At 43.3% G+C, this 15,704-nt stretch overlaps 1 protein-coding gene across 1 annotated transcript in view; it reads left to right on the top strand.

Moving 5' to 3' along the window:
- Positions 1 to 493: 493 nt before the first annotated feature.
- Positions 494 to 15,704, top strand: part of LOC144592760 (desmoplakin-like) — a 54,867-nt gene continuing 39,656 nt past the window's right edge. The window contains exons 1-5 of the mRNA XM_078397730.1: positions 494 to 831; positions 3,271 to 3,367; positions 8,877 to 9,028; positions 9,313 to 9,481; positions 10,565 to 10,693. Of these exons, the coding sequence (XP_078253856.1) occupies positions 530 to 831; positions 3,271 to 3,367; positions 8,877 to 9,028; positions 9,313 to 9,481; positions 10,565 to 10,693 (849 nt within the window). The 5' untranslated portion in view covers positions 494 to 529. The remainder of the gene's footprint in view (positions 832 to 3,270; positions 3,368 to 8,876; positions 9,029 to 9,312; positions 9,482 to 10,564; positions 10,694 to 15,704) is intronic.

Genomic DNA, 15,704 nt, shown 5'->3' with positions numbered 1-15,704 from the left:
ATTTCGTGTCTTTTTTGGTTATTTCCCTGTATTGTTTCATTTTGTAAACCGGCATCTACAGCTCCTTGTTTTTACAAAGAAACACCACCAGGTCAGGCAAGTATCTATGAAGTGATCCATTTAACGATGCAGGTTGAAATCCCTTCGTTAAACGCCCATTTTCTGATCTGAGTTTTATTTCAACGTACTATAGATGTCAATGGTATTTCCAACTTTCCTTCACACATCATTCACAATACAACCCCTCCTGGATTTAGTTGCTGATGGGCAAAATGCGTCACAGATTTGAGTGCAGGGAGGGAGGTGAGGTCCAAACTCTTCAGGTATGGGCGGCAACGGAGGGTGTAACCAAACTGCGCCCTAAACTGGGCGGAGTGTCTGGAACCAAAGTGGGATTTTTCCTGTCGTTTACCTGCAGTCGCGGGAAGGCGGAGAGTCGTGCGGCCGGTGGCATCCGTTCCGTTTCTCGTGAAAGAGTGAGGATTAATTGGAATTCCAGCCACCGACCTGGCCTGGGAGACGGGCCACCATGAGCCAGCACGGTTCGCAGACGATGCTGAACCGGCGCCTTTCGGAACGGCGCACCATTCACTCGCCCGGCAACTTCTCGGCCCGCAGCGACGGAGGCGGTCTTTCTGATGTCTTTCTGCCTGAGCAACATCAGTTTGCGGGAATAGGGGGTCAATATGTATCCGGAGTCCAGATGCACGGGATGACGGATAGTAGAAGTGAGACGAACAACAGCAGCAGCTTCAGACACCGGACTCTGCAACAGTCCGTGAGCTCCCGCCCCATCATCGACGCCGGCTTCGGACAAACGCAGCAAGTCAGGTAAACACCACCTCACCCAACCCTCCAAAACAGGTCGGGACGACTTTATAGGGGCTAAACCTTCTTTTTCAATGTTTCGAGACTATTTTTCTTAAAGCCTTTCAAAATACTGAGGGGGGAAAAAGTTTTTGTTTTGGGGAGAGGAAAGTCAGGAGTTCCTGAATGAGCAACACAAAATGGACCCCACCTGCACTGGGCGTGTCTCGTCTTTGCTCGTCGGTTTTGTCAAGTTCGAATTCAAGTTGCCTGTTTCAACAGGTTGGTCCATTTGTAACCGATTAAGTAGGAACATCTGTTCCAACGCGTTTAAAAAAAAAAAAGAAAGCATTTTGTTTAACAAAACGAAAGAAAGCAAACGTTAACAAATAAGCTCTGTGTAAAATGATTGGGTATGGAGAAATGGCACTGGGGAATATTTCATCATATGAAATGGTGGGACAGGCTTAACACAAGAAAATAGGAGCAGGAGTAGGCCAACCGGCCCCTCGAGCCCGCTCCGCCATTCAATACGATCATGGCTGATCCTACCCCAACCCCCTTCCCACTATCGCCCTTCTTCCCACCCAAAAGAACCGTGTGATCTCCTGGGAGAGGCTAAAAACCCAGGCCAATTTGGGGAAAAATCCGGGAAATTCCTCTCCGACCCCAAGCTAGGCGATCGAAACTTGAAAGGGCCTGATGGCTCACGCCTGCTCCTATTTCCTTGTGTTCATATGACTGTGACTTGCCTTTATCGGTGCATTTAAAGTTCTGCCCAAATCTTAATACCCACCTCATCCCTTTATGATCTACGGTATGATAGTGTCTCGATTATTAACATTGTTTGTTTTGGTTTCAACTAATTACACGGCCAAATTATGTCTGTAACCGCCGCTGGCATATCAGACTTGTGAGACAACGGTATTCCTTTTGACACATCCCCGATTTTAAACCTTATAATTGGTACCTATGCCCGTTGCTACCACATCATTCCGTGGTTGAATATTTTGCTGCCTATCCTGATGTCTTATGATCTTCTGTTTTTACGAAGTTTCTATGAATTGCTGTGCATTGAAAGAGCTATATAAATGAAACTATTTTGTTCAATCTCCCTTTAATGGCCTTTTTATATGGGGCAGAATTAGGCTGTTGATTGAATTGTGGATTATCGTTGTGAGTTGAAGGCATTTACAGCCACCCGGGGGGGCATCACATTTAAAATAAATAATTACAAATTAACTTTTCAATGAGCATTTCTTGATACTTTGCCTCACAGAAAATCACAGCACTGTAGAAACTGTTTTTTAGGAATGCAACCCCCCCACCCCACCCTTTTCAACTTTAGAGAGCTACATCGTGGAAACACGCCCATTGGTCCACTGGGTCCATGCCGACCAGCGATCACCCCACATACTCGCACAATCCTGCATACACTCGGGACAATTTACAATTTTACAGAAGCTAATTAACCTACAAGCCCGTTAATGCAGGGGTCATCTGCAGTAAAAAAAATTCTAAATGTTGTTCTACTTATTATAGGGGACTATGTTGTCAAGCTGATTATTGCAATAAATTGAAGATCAATGGGAAAAATAATGATTTTCCCAATGATTACACCTATCCATCTTCACCTCCCATCTTGAAATTTGAAAGCAGAAGACATTTAATAAGTTTGCTCACTAAATGGTGTTATTTTTAAATCATTTTTTCAACTAATCTACATGTTTTATGTAACCACTGTACACAATTTCTATATGACTTTTGGACAATAGAGTTTAATTTAGAATTAAGTTTTCTAACACTGTGCTAATAATTCTATGGATTCCACTTTGTATTCGGGTCGACTTGCTCTAGTGTGGAATTAGGGTTTCACTGGACCAAGTGGACCCGTTGGGCCCAAACCACTCCTGCATTGGTGCAGCACCCTCTCCTCCCCCACTCCCCCTCTGAAGGGGGGTGAGCTGGCCGGGGAGAAGAGGGGGGACGGGGGAGAAGAGGGGGGGACGGGGGAGCAGAGGGCAGGCCCAGCACCAGGCGTCGGCCCGGCCTCACTACTGCTGCTGTTGCCGCCTTTCCCACTCGCCCACCTCAGGCTCACTTCCCGGCACCAGGCCTGGCTCTCCCGCCCCCGAGACAGGCAGTCGAGCCCTGCTCAACTGGCCCCAACTGCGCTCGCGCGGATGCGTCAGCCATCTTATGTAAGCAACGGAGCGGGTTTTTAAACTTTAAAAAGTGAATAACTATAAAAATATAACACCGATTTCAATGAAACCTTCCATAGGATCACGGGACGAAGGTGAGTAAGGTGGGCTTAAAATTGTCGCACTATCGTGTACCGTTTTGGCTGTATTTCAGGAACAAGCGAACAAACAAGTTTTAGTATTATAGATGTTATGGTATGAAGTGTTTGTTATATGTAAATATCTCAACTTCTGAATGCACTTTCTTTTTCTTTCTAAGTGGTGGGGATGTGCTGAAGAAACGGCATGATATCAGCTTTACAATGACCGAACATTGTGCTATAAAACTTACTGAAACAGAGAAGTTGCTGCAACAGGTACATTATTTTTCCAGTTGGAACTGGAACTCCGATAACTCCTTTCAATGCAAATTACAACAAAATGAAATGCTCATGTGCCTACAACCTTACATAAACAAGATCAAAAATAATTTTTAAATCGACTATTCTTTGTAGTATGCAATCCTTCTACGTTTTTAATAAATTTTAAGGTCCTTTTTAAAATTGCTTCTCTCATTAACAATATGGTATAATTTAAACTTTGGTGCAATTTCAAGATATGACTAAGACTATCAACATTAAAGCTCTTATTGTGCTTGTAACATGAGACTGATGCTATTGCACTACATATCACTTACATTAACATCATAGAACTACTTATGGGGTGGTATCCATAACAGGCAGCCAACAAGACAGTCCCCTGTTTATGCTTGAAAGTGGGCCACCTGTGCCAATGTTTCAACTGCATTCGGAATCCCTCCCATTTTTCCTCAGCATTTCTTTTAGCCATCACTGTCTGCTCAATTTCCCTCGTGTTTAACTTGCTCCCCTTAAATGCGTCTTCACTTTGTTGTTGGCAAATTATTTTTTCCCTGCATTGGGAGAATGCTAAAACTGGCTACTTCCATAACTTCACTGGCTCTCTGCTACAAGGAATACAATTGAAGAATGTCCTAGTTTTGATTTAGTATATCAAAGTGTAAATTGTGCAGAAAACACAACCAAGTATCAAATGGCTGTCTCCAGATTCCATAAATGTGCATTTAGAGTGGGGATTATTCGTGCCAGGGAAACAAAACTAACCCTTTTCTCCATAATCCAGGAGTTAAAACTGATTGCATTATTGTACTGTAGTTCTGACTGCATATTTAACCATTTCATCACCAATTGAGAAATGCACAGAATATTTTGTCCATGTTTTACTAAAACTCAGATCTTATGTATGAGTATATTTGTATGTTGGGTTTGTGTATGTATCATCCTTCTAAATTCCAGTGTATACAAGCCTAATTGCTCCAGCCTTTCAACATACGACAGTCCCGCCATTCCGGGAATTAACCTAGTGAACCTACCGCTGCACGCCCTCAATAGCAAGAATGTCCTTCCTCAAATTTGGAGACCAAAACTGCACAGTACTCAAGGTGCGGTCTCACTAGGGCCCTGTACAACGCAGAAGGAGCTCTTTGCTCCTATACTCAACTCCTCTTGTTATGAAGGCCAACATTCCATTGGCTTTCTTCACTGCCTGCTGTACCTGCATGCTTCCTTTCAGTGACTAATGCACTAGGACACCCAGATCTCGTTGAACATCCCCTCTTCCTAACTTGACACCATTCAGATAATAATCTGCCTTTCTATTCTTACTTCCAAAGTGAATAACCTCACACTTATCTACATTAAACTGCATCTGCCACTCACACAACCTGTCCAAGTCACCCTGCAGCCTTATAACCATATAACAACTACAGCACGGAAACAGGCCCGTTCGGCCCTACCAGTCCACGCCGACCACTCTCTGACCTAGTCTCATCTACCTGCTCTCAGACCATAACCCTCTAATCCCCTCTTATCCATATACCTATCCAATTTACTCTTAAATAATAAAATCGAGCCTGCCTCCACCACTTCCACCGGAAGCCCATTCCATACAGCCACCACCCTCTGAGTAAAGAAGTTACCCCTCACGTTACCCCTAAACTTTTGTCCCTCAATTCTGAAGCTATGTCCCCTTGTAGGAATCTTCCCCACTCTCAAACATGACCTTCCAGATACAAATCCATGTTGACTGTTTCTAATCAGGCCTTGTTTATCCAAATAATTATATATATTGTCCCTAAGTATCTTTTCCATTAATTTTCCCACACAGACGTCAAACTAACAGGTCTATAATTGCTAGGTTTACTTTTAGAACCTTTTTTAAACAAAGGCACAACATGCGCAATGCGCCAATCTTCCGGCACCATCCCCGTTTCTAATGACGTTTGAAATATTTCCGTCATAGCCCCTGCTATTTCTGCACTAACTTCCCTCAATGTCCTAGGGAATATCCTATCAGGACCTGGAGACTTATCCACTTTTATATTTTTCAAAAGTGTCCGTACCTCCTCTTCTTTAATCCTCATAATTTCCATCACTACTCTACTTGTTTCGCTTACCTCACATAATTCAATATCCTTCTCCTCGGTGAATACCGAAGAAAATAAATTGTTTAATATCTCCCCCATTTCTTCCGGCTCAGCACATAGCTGTCCACTCTGACTCTCTAATGGACCAATTTTTTCCCTCACTATCCTTTTGCTATTGACATATCTGTAGAACCCCTTGGGGTTTACTTTTACATTACTTGCCAAAGCAGCCTCATATCTTTTTTTCGCTTTTCTAATTTCCTTCTTAAGATTCCTTTTACATTCTTTATATTCCTCAAGAACCTCATTTACTCCCTGCCGCTTATATTTATTGTATATCTCCCTCTTTTTCCGAACCAAGTGTCCAATTTCCCTGGAAAACCACGGCTCTTTCAAATTATTATTCTTTCCTTTCCACCGAACAGGGACATAAAGACTGTACTCTCAAAATTTCACCTTTAAATATCCTCCATTTCTCTATTATATCCTTTTCATAAAACAAAAAGTTCAATTTCACACCTTTTAAATCCTTTCTCATCTCAAAATTAGCCTTTCTCCAATCCAAAATCTCAACCCTTGGTCCAGATTTGACCTTCTCCATAATTATATTGAAACTAATGGCATTGTGATCACTAGACCCAAAGTGCTCCTCAACACATACCTCCGTCACCTGACCCGTCTCATTTCCCAACAGGAGGTCCAACACTGCCCCTTCTCTGGTAGGTACCTCTGCGTATTGCTGCAAAAAACTATCCTGCACACATTTTACAAACTCCAAACCATCCAGTCCTTTAACAGAGTGTGGTTCCCAGTCTATGTACGGAAAATTGAAATCACCCACAATCACTACTCTGTGCTTACTACTAATATCTGCTATCTCCTTACATATTTGCTCTTCCAATTCTCGTTCCCTATTTGGCGGTCTATAATACACCCCTATAAGTGTGCTAAACCTTTCTCATTTCTGAGTTCCACCCAAACAGCCTCCCTAATCGAGCCTTCTAGTCTGTCCTGCCAAAGCACTGCTGTGATATCCTCCCTGACAAGCAATGCAACACCCCCCATCTCTTGCCCCTCCGATTCTATCACATCTGAAACAATGAAATCCTGGAATATTTAATTGCCAATCGCAACCCTCCTGCAACCATGTTTCACTGATCGCCACAACATCATACTTCCAGATGTCAATCCAGGCTCTAAGCTCATCCACCTTTCTTACAATGCTCCTAACATTAAAATATACACATTTAAGGGACCCATCATTTCTTATTGCATCTTCCTCACAATTCACACTACCCCCCCAGCTTAGTATCATCTGCAAATTTGCTAATGGTACTTTTAATCCCTTCATCTAAGTCATTAATGTATATCGTAAATAGCTGGGATCCCAGCACCGAACCTTGCGGTACCCCACTGGTCACTGCCTGCCATTCCGAAAGGGACCCATTTATCCCCACTCTTTGCTTTCTGTCTGTCAACCAATTTTCTATCCATGTCAGTACCCTACCCCCAATACCACGTGCTCTATTTTTGCCCACTAATCTCCTATGTGGGACCTTGTCGAAGGCTCATTAAATGCTCATTATACGTTAACCAAATCATCCCGGGAATAATTCTCGTAAACCTCCTCTGGACCCTCTACAATGTTAGCACATCCCTCCCCAGATATGCGCCCCAAAACAGCTCACAATGCTCCAAATGCAGTCTGACCAGTGCCTTGTAAAGCCTCATCATAAATGCTAGCATCGCATTTGCCTTCCTCACTACTGATTCAACTGCATCAACACTCCCAAGTCCCTTTGCACCTCCAATTTCTGAATCTTCTCCCCATTTAGAAAGCAGCCTATGCCTTTATTCCTTCTACCAAAGTGCATGACCATACATTTTGCTTTGTTATATTCCATTTGACACTTTACCCACTCTCTCAACCTGTCCAAATGCTTCTGCAGAGTCCCTGCTTCCTAAACACTACCTGCCGTTCCACCTATCTTTGTTTCATCCGCAAACATGGCCACAAGCCTTCAATTCCCTAATCCAAATCATTGATATATAACATGAAGAATAGCAGCCCCAACATTGTACCATGCGGAACACCACTAGTCACTGGCAGCCAACCTTTATTCCCACTCTTTGCCTTCTGCCATTCAACCAACTATCTATCTATGCTGGTATCTTCGCTCTCATACCATGGGCTATCATCTTCCTTAGCAGCCTCACAGGAGGCACCTTATCAAAGACCTTCTGAAAATCCAGGTAAACAATATCCACTGACTCTCCTTTGTCTATCCTGCTATTTATGTCCTCAAAGAATTCCAACAGATTCACCAGGTAAGATCTTCCCTTCACAAAACCATGCGGATTTTGGCCTTTTTTTCAATCATATGCTTCTAAGTTCTCAGAATACTCATCCTTTATAATGGACTCTTAACATCTTACCAACCACTGAAGTTAAACTAACCTAATGGTTTCCCCTCTTTTGCTTCACTCTCTTCTTGAACAGCAGAGTAATATTTGCAATTTTCCAGTTTTCTGGGACTACTCCTACCTCAATGATTCTTGCAACATCACCACAAATGCCTCCACAATCTCAAAATCTACCTAAGGTGTAGTCCATCTCATCCAGGTGATTTATCTACCTTCTGACCATTCAGCTACCCAAGCACCTTCTCTGTCTTAATGGCAACTCCACTAACTACTAGCTCTCTTGAATTTCAGGCACGTTGCTGGTGTCTTCTACTGTAAAGACTGATGAAAGAAGTTTATTCAATTCATCTGTTATTTCTTTATTCCCCATTATTACTTCTCCAGTGTCATTTTCCAGCAGTGTCTTGCCTCTTTCTTACTCTTTATACATTTGAAGAAACTTTCCCCGCCCCCTCCCTCTCTTTCCCCGCCCCCTCCCGCTCTTTCCCCGACCCTCCCTTTCTTTCCCCGCCCCTCCCTCTCTTTCCCCGCCCCTCCCTCTCTTTCCCCGCCCCCTCCCTCTTCACCACTCCCTCTACCACATCACCCTGTCTTCTCCACCATTCTGCATCTCTTCCACCACCTGTCTCACTCCTCCAGCCATCTCCCTCCTCGCTTTACACCTGTCTCCTCCAGCATTCCCACCTATCCTCCCCCACCCCTCCACTTAAATTAAAATGTAATCTTGTTTGATTAGATTTTAATGTGTTCTGATGTGAAATGACTTGGGAGATGTATATATGGCTGCTGTCACTCTCATGATGCAGTTTATAACGGATATAGCTGTTATATAAGGCAGTCAAGGATATTGATTTATTATTTATTTTTAACAGAAGCATTAAATTATGTTAAAATATTCCTGGAATTGCATGCAATAGATGTTAAAGTATTACACTGTTTTGAGGATCTGGCAAGGAAAATATGTTAATTCTTCAAATGCTGTTTATATTTCCTGCCAGGATTTGAATGCTTTTGAACATGGCCAGTTTGGGAGATACAGGCACCAGATTGATGCATACTTGAGAGATGCTGGTGATGACCTAGCACATGTTGAAGACAACATTGCCATTTTACAGCATAATGGGTACCCTTCAGAATCACTGCAAGAGAGGTGTGGAAAATTATTTTCTCTCACAATGACTTCCACCACTCTCCCCTTTACTGTCTCTCTCTTTCTCCTCCTCCTTGTCTCCCCTCTGTCCTCCCTCTCTTTATCTCTCTCTTTATCTCTCTCTCTCTCCTCACCATAGCTCTTTTTCTATTATTCATGTTTGGGACAGTTAATTTATTTAATTACTCTGGTTTGCATTATGCACAACCTTATCAATACTGCTCAGAGAAAAAGGCAATGAATCCATTCCACATTAATTAACTTCTGCTTTTGAAACTCCACAGTGTTTTTCATCTCCGAAAGCAGATGCGTATGATTGCGAAAACCATATCTGATCGCTGGACTGTGCGTTCCAAGTCAATGTACAATATCAATCAGAGACAATCCGGGTCCTGGGATGAAGGGCTGTCAAGATCGACCAATGAGCTATTCGCCTGGATACAACAGCAAAAGGTAAACATGATTATAAAGAGAGGTGATCTATTACAGTTCAGGTTTTTATCATAATTTCCCTTGTCATCTTTCTGAATTTCTTCTCAAGAGGTACACACTAAGCTTTTAAACATTTTTATATTGTTCTATGAGGTCTCCCTTCAGCTAAAGGCTGAAGGGACACCTAACAGGGTATACACAATTATGAAAGGCTTAGATAGGATAGACAGTCCAGAACCTTTTGACAAAGTGGAAATCTCAAAGGCCAGTGAGCATAGCTTTAAGGTGAGAGGGACAAATTTTAAAGCAGATACAGCTGAAAAAATTGTCTGTCGGTCAAATCCTTTGCACTCATCGGCTAGAAGTTGCTTTTGTGCATAATGGAGTATACGTAGGAAGTTAGTTTTGCAGCCATTTGGAGGGGAACATGCTTGTCCAATTAAATATTTGGGACAAACATGCACACCAATAATCTTAACCAAATGTTGCATTTTAGGTGATTGTCTGGGGTGGATGGGAAAATCCTTGCCTGTTCCGTCCTCCTGAATGGTCTGTCTTAAAGTGCAGTCAGAGAAAACACAGAAAAATTCCCCCTTCCCAGTTCTCCGATAGTCTCCCCCTTCCCAATTGCTCGACCAGTACTTAAAGTAGCCCTTGCCTCCCCTCTCTCTCCACCCCCCCTCCCAGTTCTCCGACCAGTCTTACTGTCTCCGACTACATTTTATCTCTGTACCGCCCACTCCCCTGACATCAGTCTGAAGAAGGGTCTTGACCCGAAACGTCACCCATTCCTCCTCTCCTGAGTTACTCCAGCGTTTTGTGTCTATCTTTGATTTAAACAAGCATTTGCAGTTCTTTCCTATACACAGAGAAATGAACTGTTTATATTGTGCAGACTAAGTCATTAGTCTTAATATTCTAAAGGTCACGTGTTATAAAGACATGGGTGTGTAGAAGATTTGAATCTGCTATTATATATTGTAAATAACTCACTGTATGTATATTAACTGCATCATAATATTTAAATAGGATTATGTAATAGCAAGCTTTTGAGCGGTCAGTTCATAATCAACACTGATTAAATTGGTTTCTTTCCCTGTGTAGGGTATCTTGGATTCTCAAGAATGGGGTGTGGATGCAACCTCCGTAGAGCAACAGATGAATAATCACAGAAGACACCATAAGAGCCTCGAAGATGCTCGCAGGAAAATCGATAAAATCAAATCAGAACAGGTAAATGCCGTGCTTTTTTTTGTGATGGTGCAGCGTAGGGGCACCTCCAATTTATTTTGGAATTTTTAGTATTACAAAAAGAATACTAAAGTTTAAAAATATAAAATGTATTAATTAAGTTAGGCAGTCAGGCCCTTAAACAGTTGCACAGCTAAAAGGATGATGATCAGCCACAAAAATCAATGGCAAGGGAAGATATGTGTACTGGCACCTTTTTTGTCTACAAAATAAGCATTGTATTGAGTAAATGTATGGTTGATGTCCAGGACTTCCAGCACTTTGTTTCTCCAGGTATGATTCACCTGGTGGAAGTGTATGTCACTACTCTACCACAGTACCCAGACGCCCATTCTTCCAAAAGATTCTTCAGACAGGCCTTTGATATTCATGATTATCAGCCAATGGTGGAATGTTTTTACTGGAATAAATTCAGGATTTAGTCACCCACAGTCCAACAATAAGAGCAATAAAATAAGCAAATTACACAACCCCAACCAACACAAAAAATAAAGAAACATCCATCACAGTGAGTCTCCTCCAGTCCCCTCCTCACTGTGATGGAAGGCCAGAATGTCTTTTCTCTTCCCCTGCCGTCTTCTCCGGCGGTCAGGCTGTTGTCGTTGCCACGTTCCTGGCCGAGCCGGGCGGTGAAAGGTTCGCAGCGGGCCGACCCAAGCCCCACGATCCGGTGCGGGCGAACACGCTGCCGCTGCACGTCGGGGCGGTCGTGGCTCCCAACATTGAAGCCCCCGCCGAGCGGAGAAAAATTCCGCGGCCTATTTCATGCCGCGGCGGGCCAACCCAAGCCCCGTGATCCGGGGCGGGCGAACACGCTGCCGCTGCCGGAGCTCCCGATGTCGGCATCCACGCGGCCCGAGCCGAAGGCGAGTCGCAGCCGCTCCCGCAGCCTCTGAGGACAGCCAGCTCCGCTGATGGTGAGTCCGGTCCGCGGGCTCTGCGAACCAGAGCCCTGGAGGCCGCCAGCTCCAGGAGTTTGGCCGATGGTAGGCCGCAGCAGGAACGGAGACCCGACCCAGAAAACAAAGGTCGGGTCTCCGTTCGGAAGGGAAAAATTTACAATTTTACAGTTCCCCCCTCCCCCCACACACACACATAGTACACAACCACAAAAACATGACATCACATCTACAATTAAGACCAAAAAAAACCCAACAAAAACTCAAAGACAAACGGACCGCAGGTAAGCCGCAGCTGCTAAGGCAGCGCCGCCATTTCCTGAACTGGCTTCAGTCTAAAAATCCTTGACTGAGATGAGTGAACATTATGACTGGAGTTTTGTGCTCCTCCAATAGGAACCATGTGATTCACTGTCCTTTAAATGAAAGTTGTAGGCTCAGTATTATAAAAGATTATGAAGCCCATATCCTGAGTGTTTATAACTTACCAAGGACATCTATTAGATGTAAAAGAGGTGACGCTGGGGATACATAATTTTTAGCATGTAGCAAGAGCATTTAGCGTAACTTAGAATAGTTTACAAAGTATCCACCTTGTGGTGGAAGTAAAATTAAGAATAGTAATGTGAAAGAGAAAGGAGCTATTTAAAATTGAAAGTGATATTTTGTAGATGTTATGTAGACATTACCTTCTAGTGCAATATGACAATTTATTGTTGATTTGTGGGTTCTAACAATGTGTTTGAGACAAGACTGAATTGTCCTAATATTGCTGTGAATCCCTCATGAAGTGTAGATAGCCTGAGGTCATTTCCAAACGTTCAACACAACTGGCAGATCTCCAGTGGCCATGTTTTCCCATGTTTTGGGTGCTATCTCTCTATACCAGTAACACACAGCTCCTCAATATATATATATTTTTAAAAAGCATTCTTCCGTGGCTGAACAAAATGTGAACAGGCGGCAGAGATGTGCGTTAAGGATGGTTGCCCGATAACACAGATGTAAGCTGCAGTTGGATGCCTGGTCATGCACGAGGATTGCTGCTATGTTACGTGACCCTCTCCGAATAGCACAAGATCAAGCTTGTAGTCAACTGATTCAATTGTCATCATGGTGAAAACTGGAATATTGTCTCGGCCAACACTAAAAGCACAGGGGAAACTGTGGTTGTAGCTTTAAAGAGATCCTGGGATCCAGGACCACATTTCCCTAAAAGAGGTAACACAAGTTGAAAGAGTAGAAAAAATGACTTATGGAATAGTATGCTTGCCTTCATTAGTCAGGGCATTGAATAAAAGAGTCAGAAAGTCATGATGCAGCTTTGTAGGACTTTGGTTAGGTTGCCTTTGTTGTATTGTGTGCAGTTCTCGTCGCCCCATTACAGGAAAGATATGGAGAGAATGCAGAAGTAGTTTAGCAGAATGCTGCTGGATTAGGGTGTATAAGCAGAGGCTGGTCAAATGGCTTGGAATGTTTTTTCTGGAATGCCAGAGTGAGTGGAGACCTAATAGGAATAAATAAAATTATGAGAGAAAGAGATTGGATAGACAGTCCAGAACCTTTTACCAAGGGTGAAAATGTCAAAAAACGGAGGGCATATTTTTAAGGTAAGAGGAGCAAAGTTTAAAGGAGTTGTTAAGGGCAAGTTTTCTACACAGCGGATGGTTAGTGCCTGGAACGTGCTGCCAGAGGTAGTGGTGGAGGTAGATACGATAGCGCCATTTAAGTGGCTTTTAGATAGGCACATGGATATGCAAGGAATGAAGGGATTTGGATCATGTGCAGGCAGCTGAGATTAGTTTATCTTGGCATCATGTTCCGAACAGACATTGTGGGCTGAAGGGCTGGTTCCTGTGCTGTACAATTCTATTTTGTATGGACTGTCATTGAAATGATCACATTTGACGAAATTAACGGAAATCTGCTAGAGACTGTCGGGTGGATATATATCCTCGGTCACTTATGCTAAAAGTGCTATATAATAGTGACTGCACATTAAACCTGGCTTCAAAAAAGATTACTTCTTTTGATTTCAATACAACTAAATTTCTGCAGGGGCATGTCTCCTCCAGGTAGGAGACGCACTGCCATCTGCTGGTAACATTCAAAAGATTTTTGCCTAAGAAGCGAAAAAAGTGTACTTTGCATCTATCTTAGGTATAAATCAGCATCTGCAGTTCTTTGTTTCTAAGAGACAATAATGCTCTGTTTCCACAAAATGTTGCTACCAAAAAAGATGAAAAGGCTTAATACTGCTCTTGGTTAATACACAATTAGTGAGTACTCAATAAATAAGTCAAAGTGCAGCAGAACCCTACTTAATTAATCTTGGTGTTCAATTTGAGCTTTAAAATGTTTCCCATATGGTGACAGTAACTGCACTGCCCAATTAGGATTTATATACCTTTGAATAAAGTTAGCCTAAACTGGCAGGCAAAATACCAATCCACAAAGTTTACAGATTGAAAATAATTTTCATTTATGGCTATATAGCTCTCTGAAATTCCATTATTATCCCTATTGAGAGTCTATAAATATTTATTTTCATCTCATTGTGATATAGAAGGAGGCCATTTTATTCATTGTCTATGCTGGCTCATAGAGTAATCATGTTCCTATGCTAATTTCTCTTTGTAACAATTCTGTTCATATTCTTATCAACGTAGTGCGACATAGTGGCACAGTTGGTAGAGCCGCTGCCTCACAGCGCCAGAGACCCATGTTATATCCTGTCTGTAGAATTTACACATTCTCTTTGTGACTGGGGTTTTTCCCCAGTGCTCCAATTTCCTCTCGCATCCCAAAGACATATGGGTTTGTATATTGATTGGCCTCTGTACGTTCCCCTTGTGTATTGGGAGTGGATGCAAAAATGGGAAAAGAGAACTAGTGAGCAGGTGATTGATGTGGACTCTGAACTGAAGAACCTGTCTCCGTCACCTACAACAGTCATCCACCAACATTTCCGTCACCTACAACAGGACCCCACCACTGGCCATATCTTCCCATCCCCTCCCCTCTCTGCGTTCCGCAGAGACCGTTCCCTCCGCAACTCCCTGGTCCACTCGTCTCTTCCTACCCAAACCACCCTAACCCCGGGCACTTTCCCTTGCAACCGCACGAGATGCAACACCTGTCCCTTTACCTCCCCCCTCAACTCCATCAAAGGACCCAAACATTCTTTCCAGGTGAGACAGAGGTTCACCTGCACCTCCTCCAACCTCATCTATTGCATCCGCTGCTCTAGATGTCAACTGATCTATATCGGCGAAACCAAGCGCAGGCTCGGCGATCGCTTCGCTGAACACCTGCGCTCGGTCCGCATTAACGCAACTGATCTCCCGGTGGCCCAGCACTTTAACTCCCCCTCCCATTCCCAGTCTGACCTCTCTGTCATGGGCCTCCTCCAGTGCCATAGTGAGGCCCGCCGGAAATTGGAGGAGCAGCACCTCATATTTCGCCTGGGCAGTTTGCAGCCCGGTGGTATGAACGTCGACTTCTCCAACTTCAGATAGCTCCTCTGTCCCTCCCTTCCCCTCCTCCTTCCCAGAGCTCCCTCTATCTTCCTGTCTCCACCTATATCCTTCCTTTGTCCGACCCCCGACATCAGTCTGAAGAAGGGTCTCGACCCGAAACGTCACCCATTCCTTCTCTCCCGAGATGCTGCCTGACCTGCTGAGTTACTCCAGCATTTTGTGAATAAAAAGAACCTGTTTCCATGTTGTGTCTCTAAACTCCTCCGGGATTCACTGCATTCTAGGTCATTTACGGTGGTCAATTAACCCACCAGCCTATTTAGGCTTAAGTACAGCCCTGTAATTAACCATTTTTTCCCTAAAAGCTTAAGATGTAGAAAAATATTTTATTTTTTGAACTCAGGAGGTCATAACTGGCAGATTTTCTCTTTCTGATGTAGAACACTGCCTGCCCCTCCACCATAATGCTGTTATTCTTTGTTTCTTACTATTTAAATATGAGAACAGTTAAGGAAAAAAATAGGTGCCAGAACTGCAAAGCTACATATAGTAAAAGAGGCTTTGCAGCTTTCTGTGACACTGCTGAAATGAATTACAGGTTCCTTTCTGGATTAA

Source organism: Rhinoraja longicauda, chromosome 4, assembly GCF_053455715.1.
Source record: "Rhinoraja longicauda isolate Sanriku21f chromosome 4, sRhiLon1.1, whole genome shotgun sequence".
Classification (NCBI taxonomy): Eukaryota; Metazoa; Chordata; class Chondrichthyes; order Rajiformes; family Arhynchobatidae; genus Rhinoraja; species Rhinoraja longicauda.
Note: the sequence above shows the minus strand (reverse complement) of the source record. Positions and strands in the feature narration are given on the sequence as shown.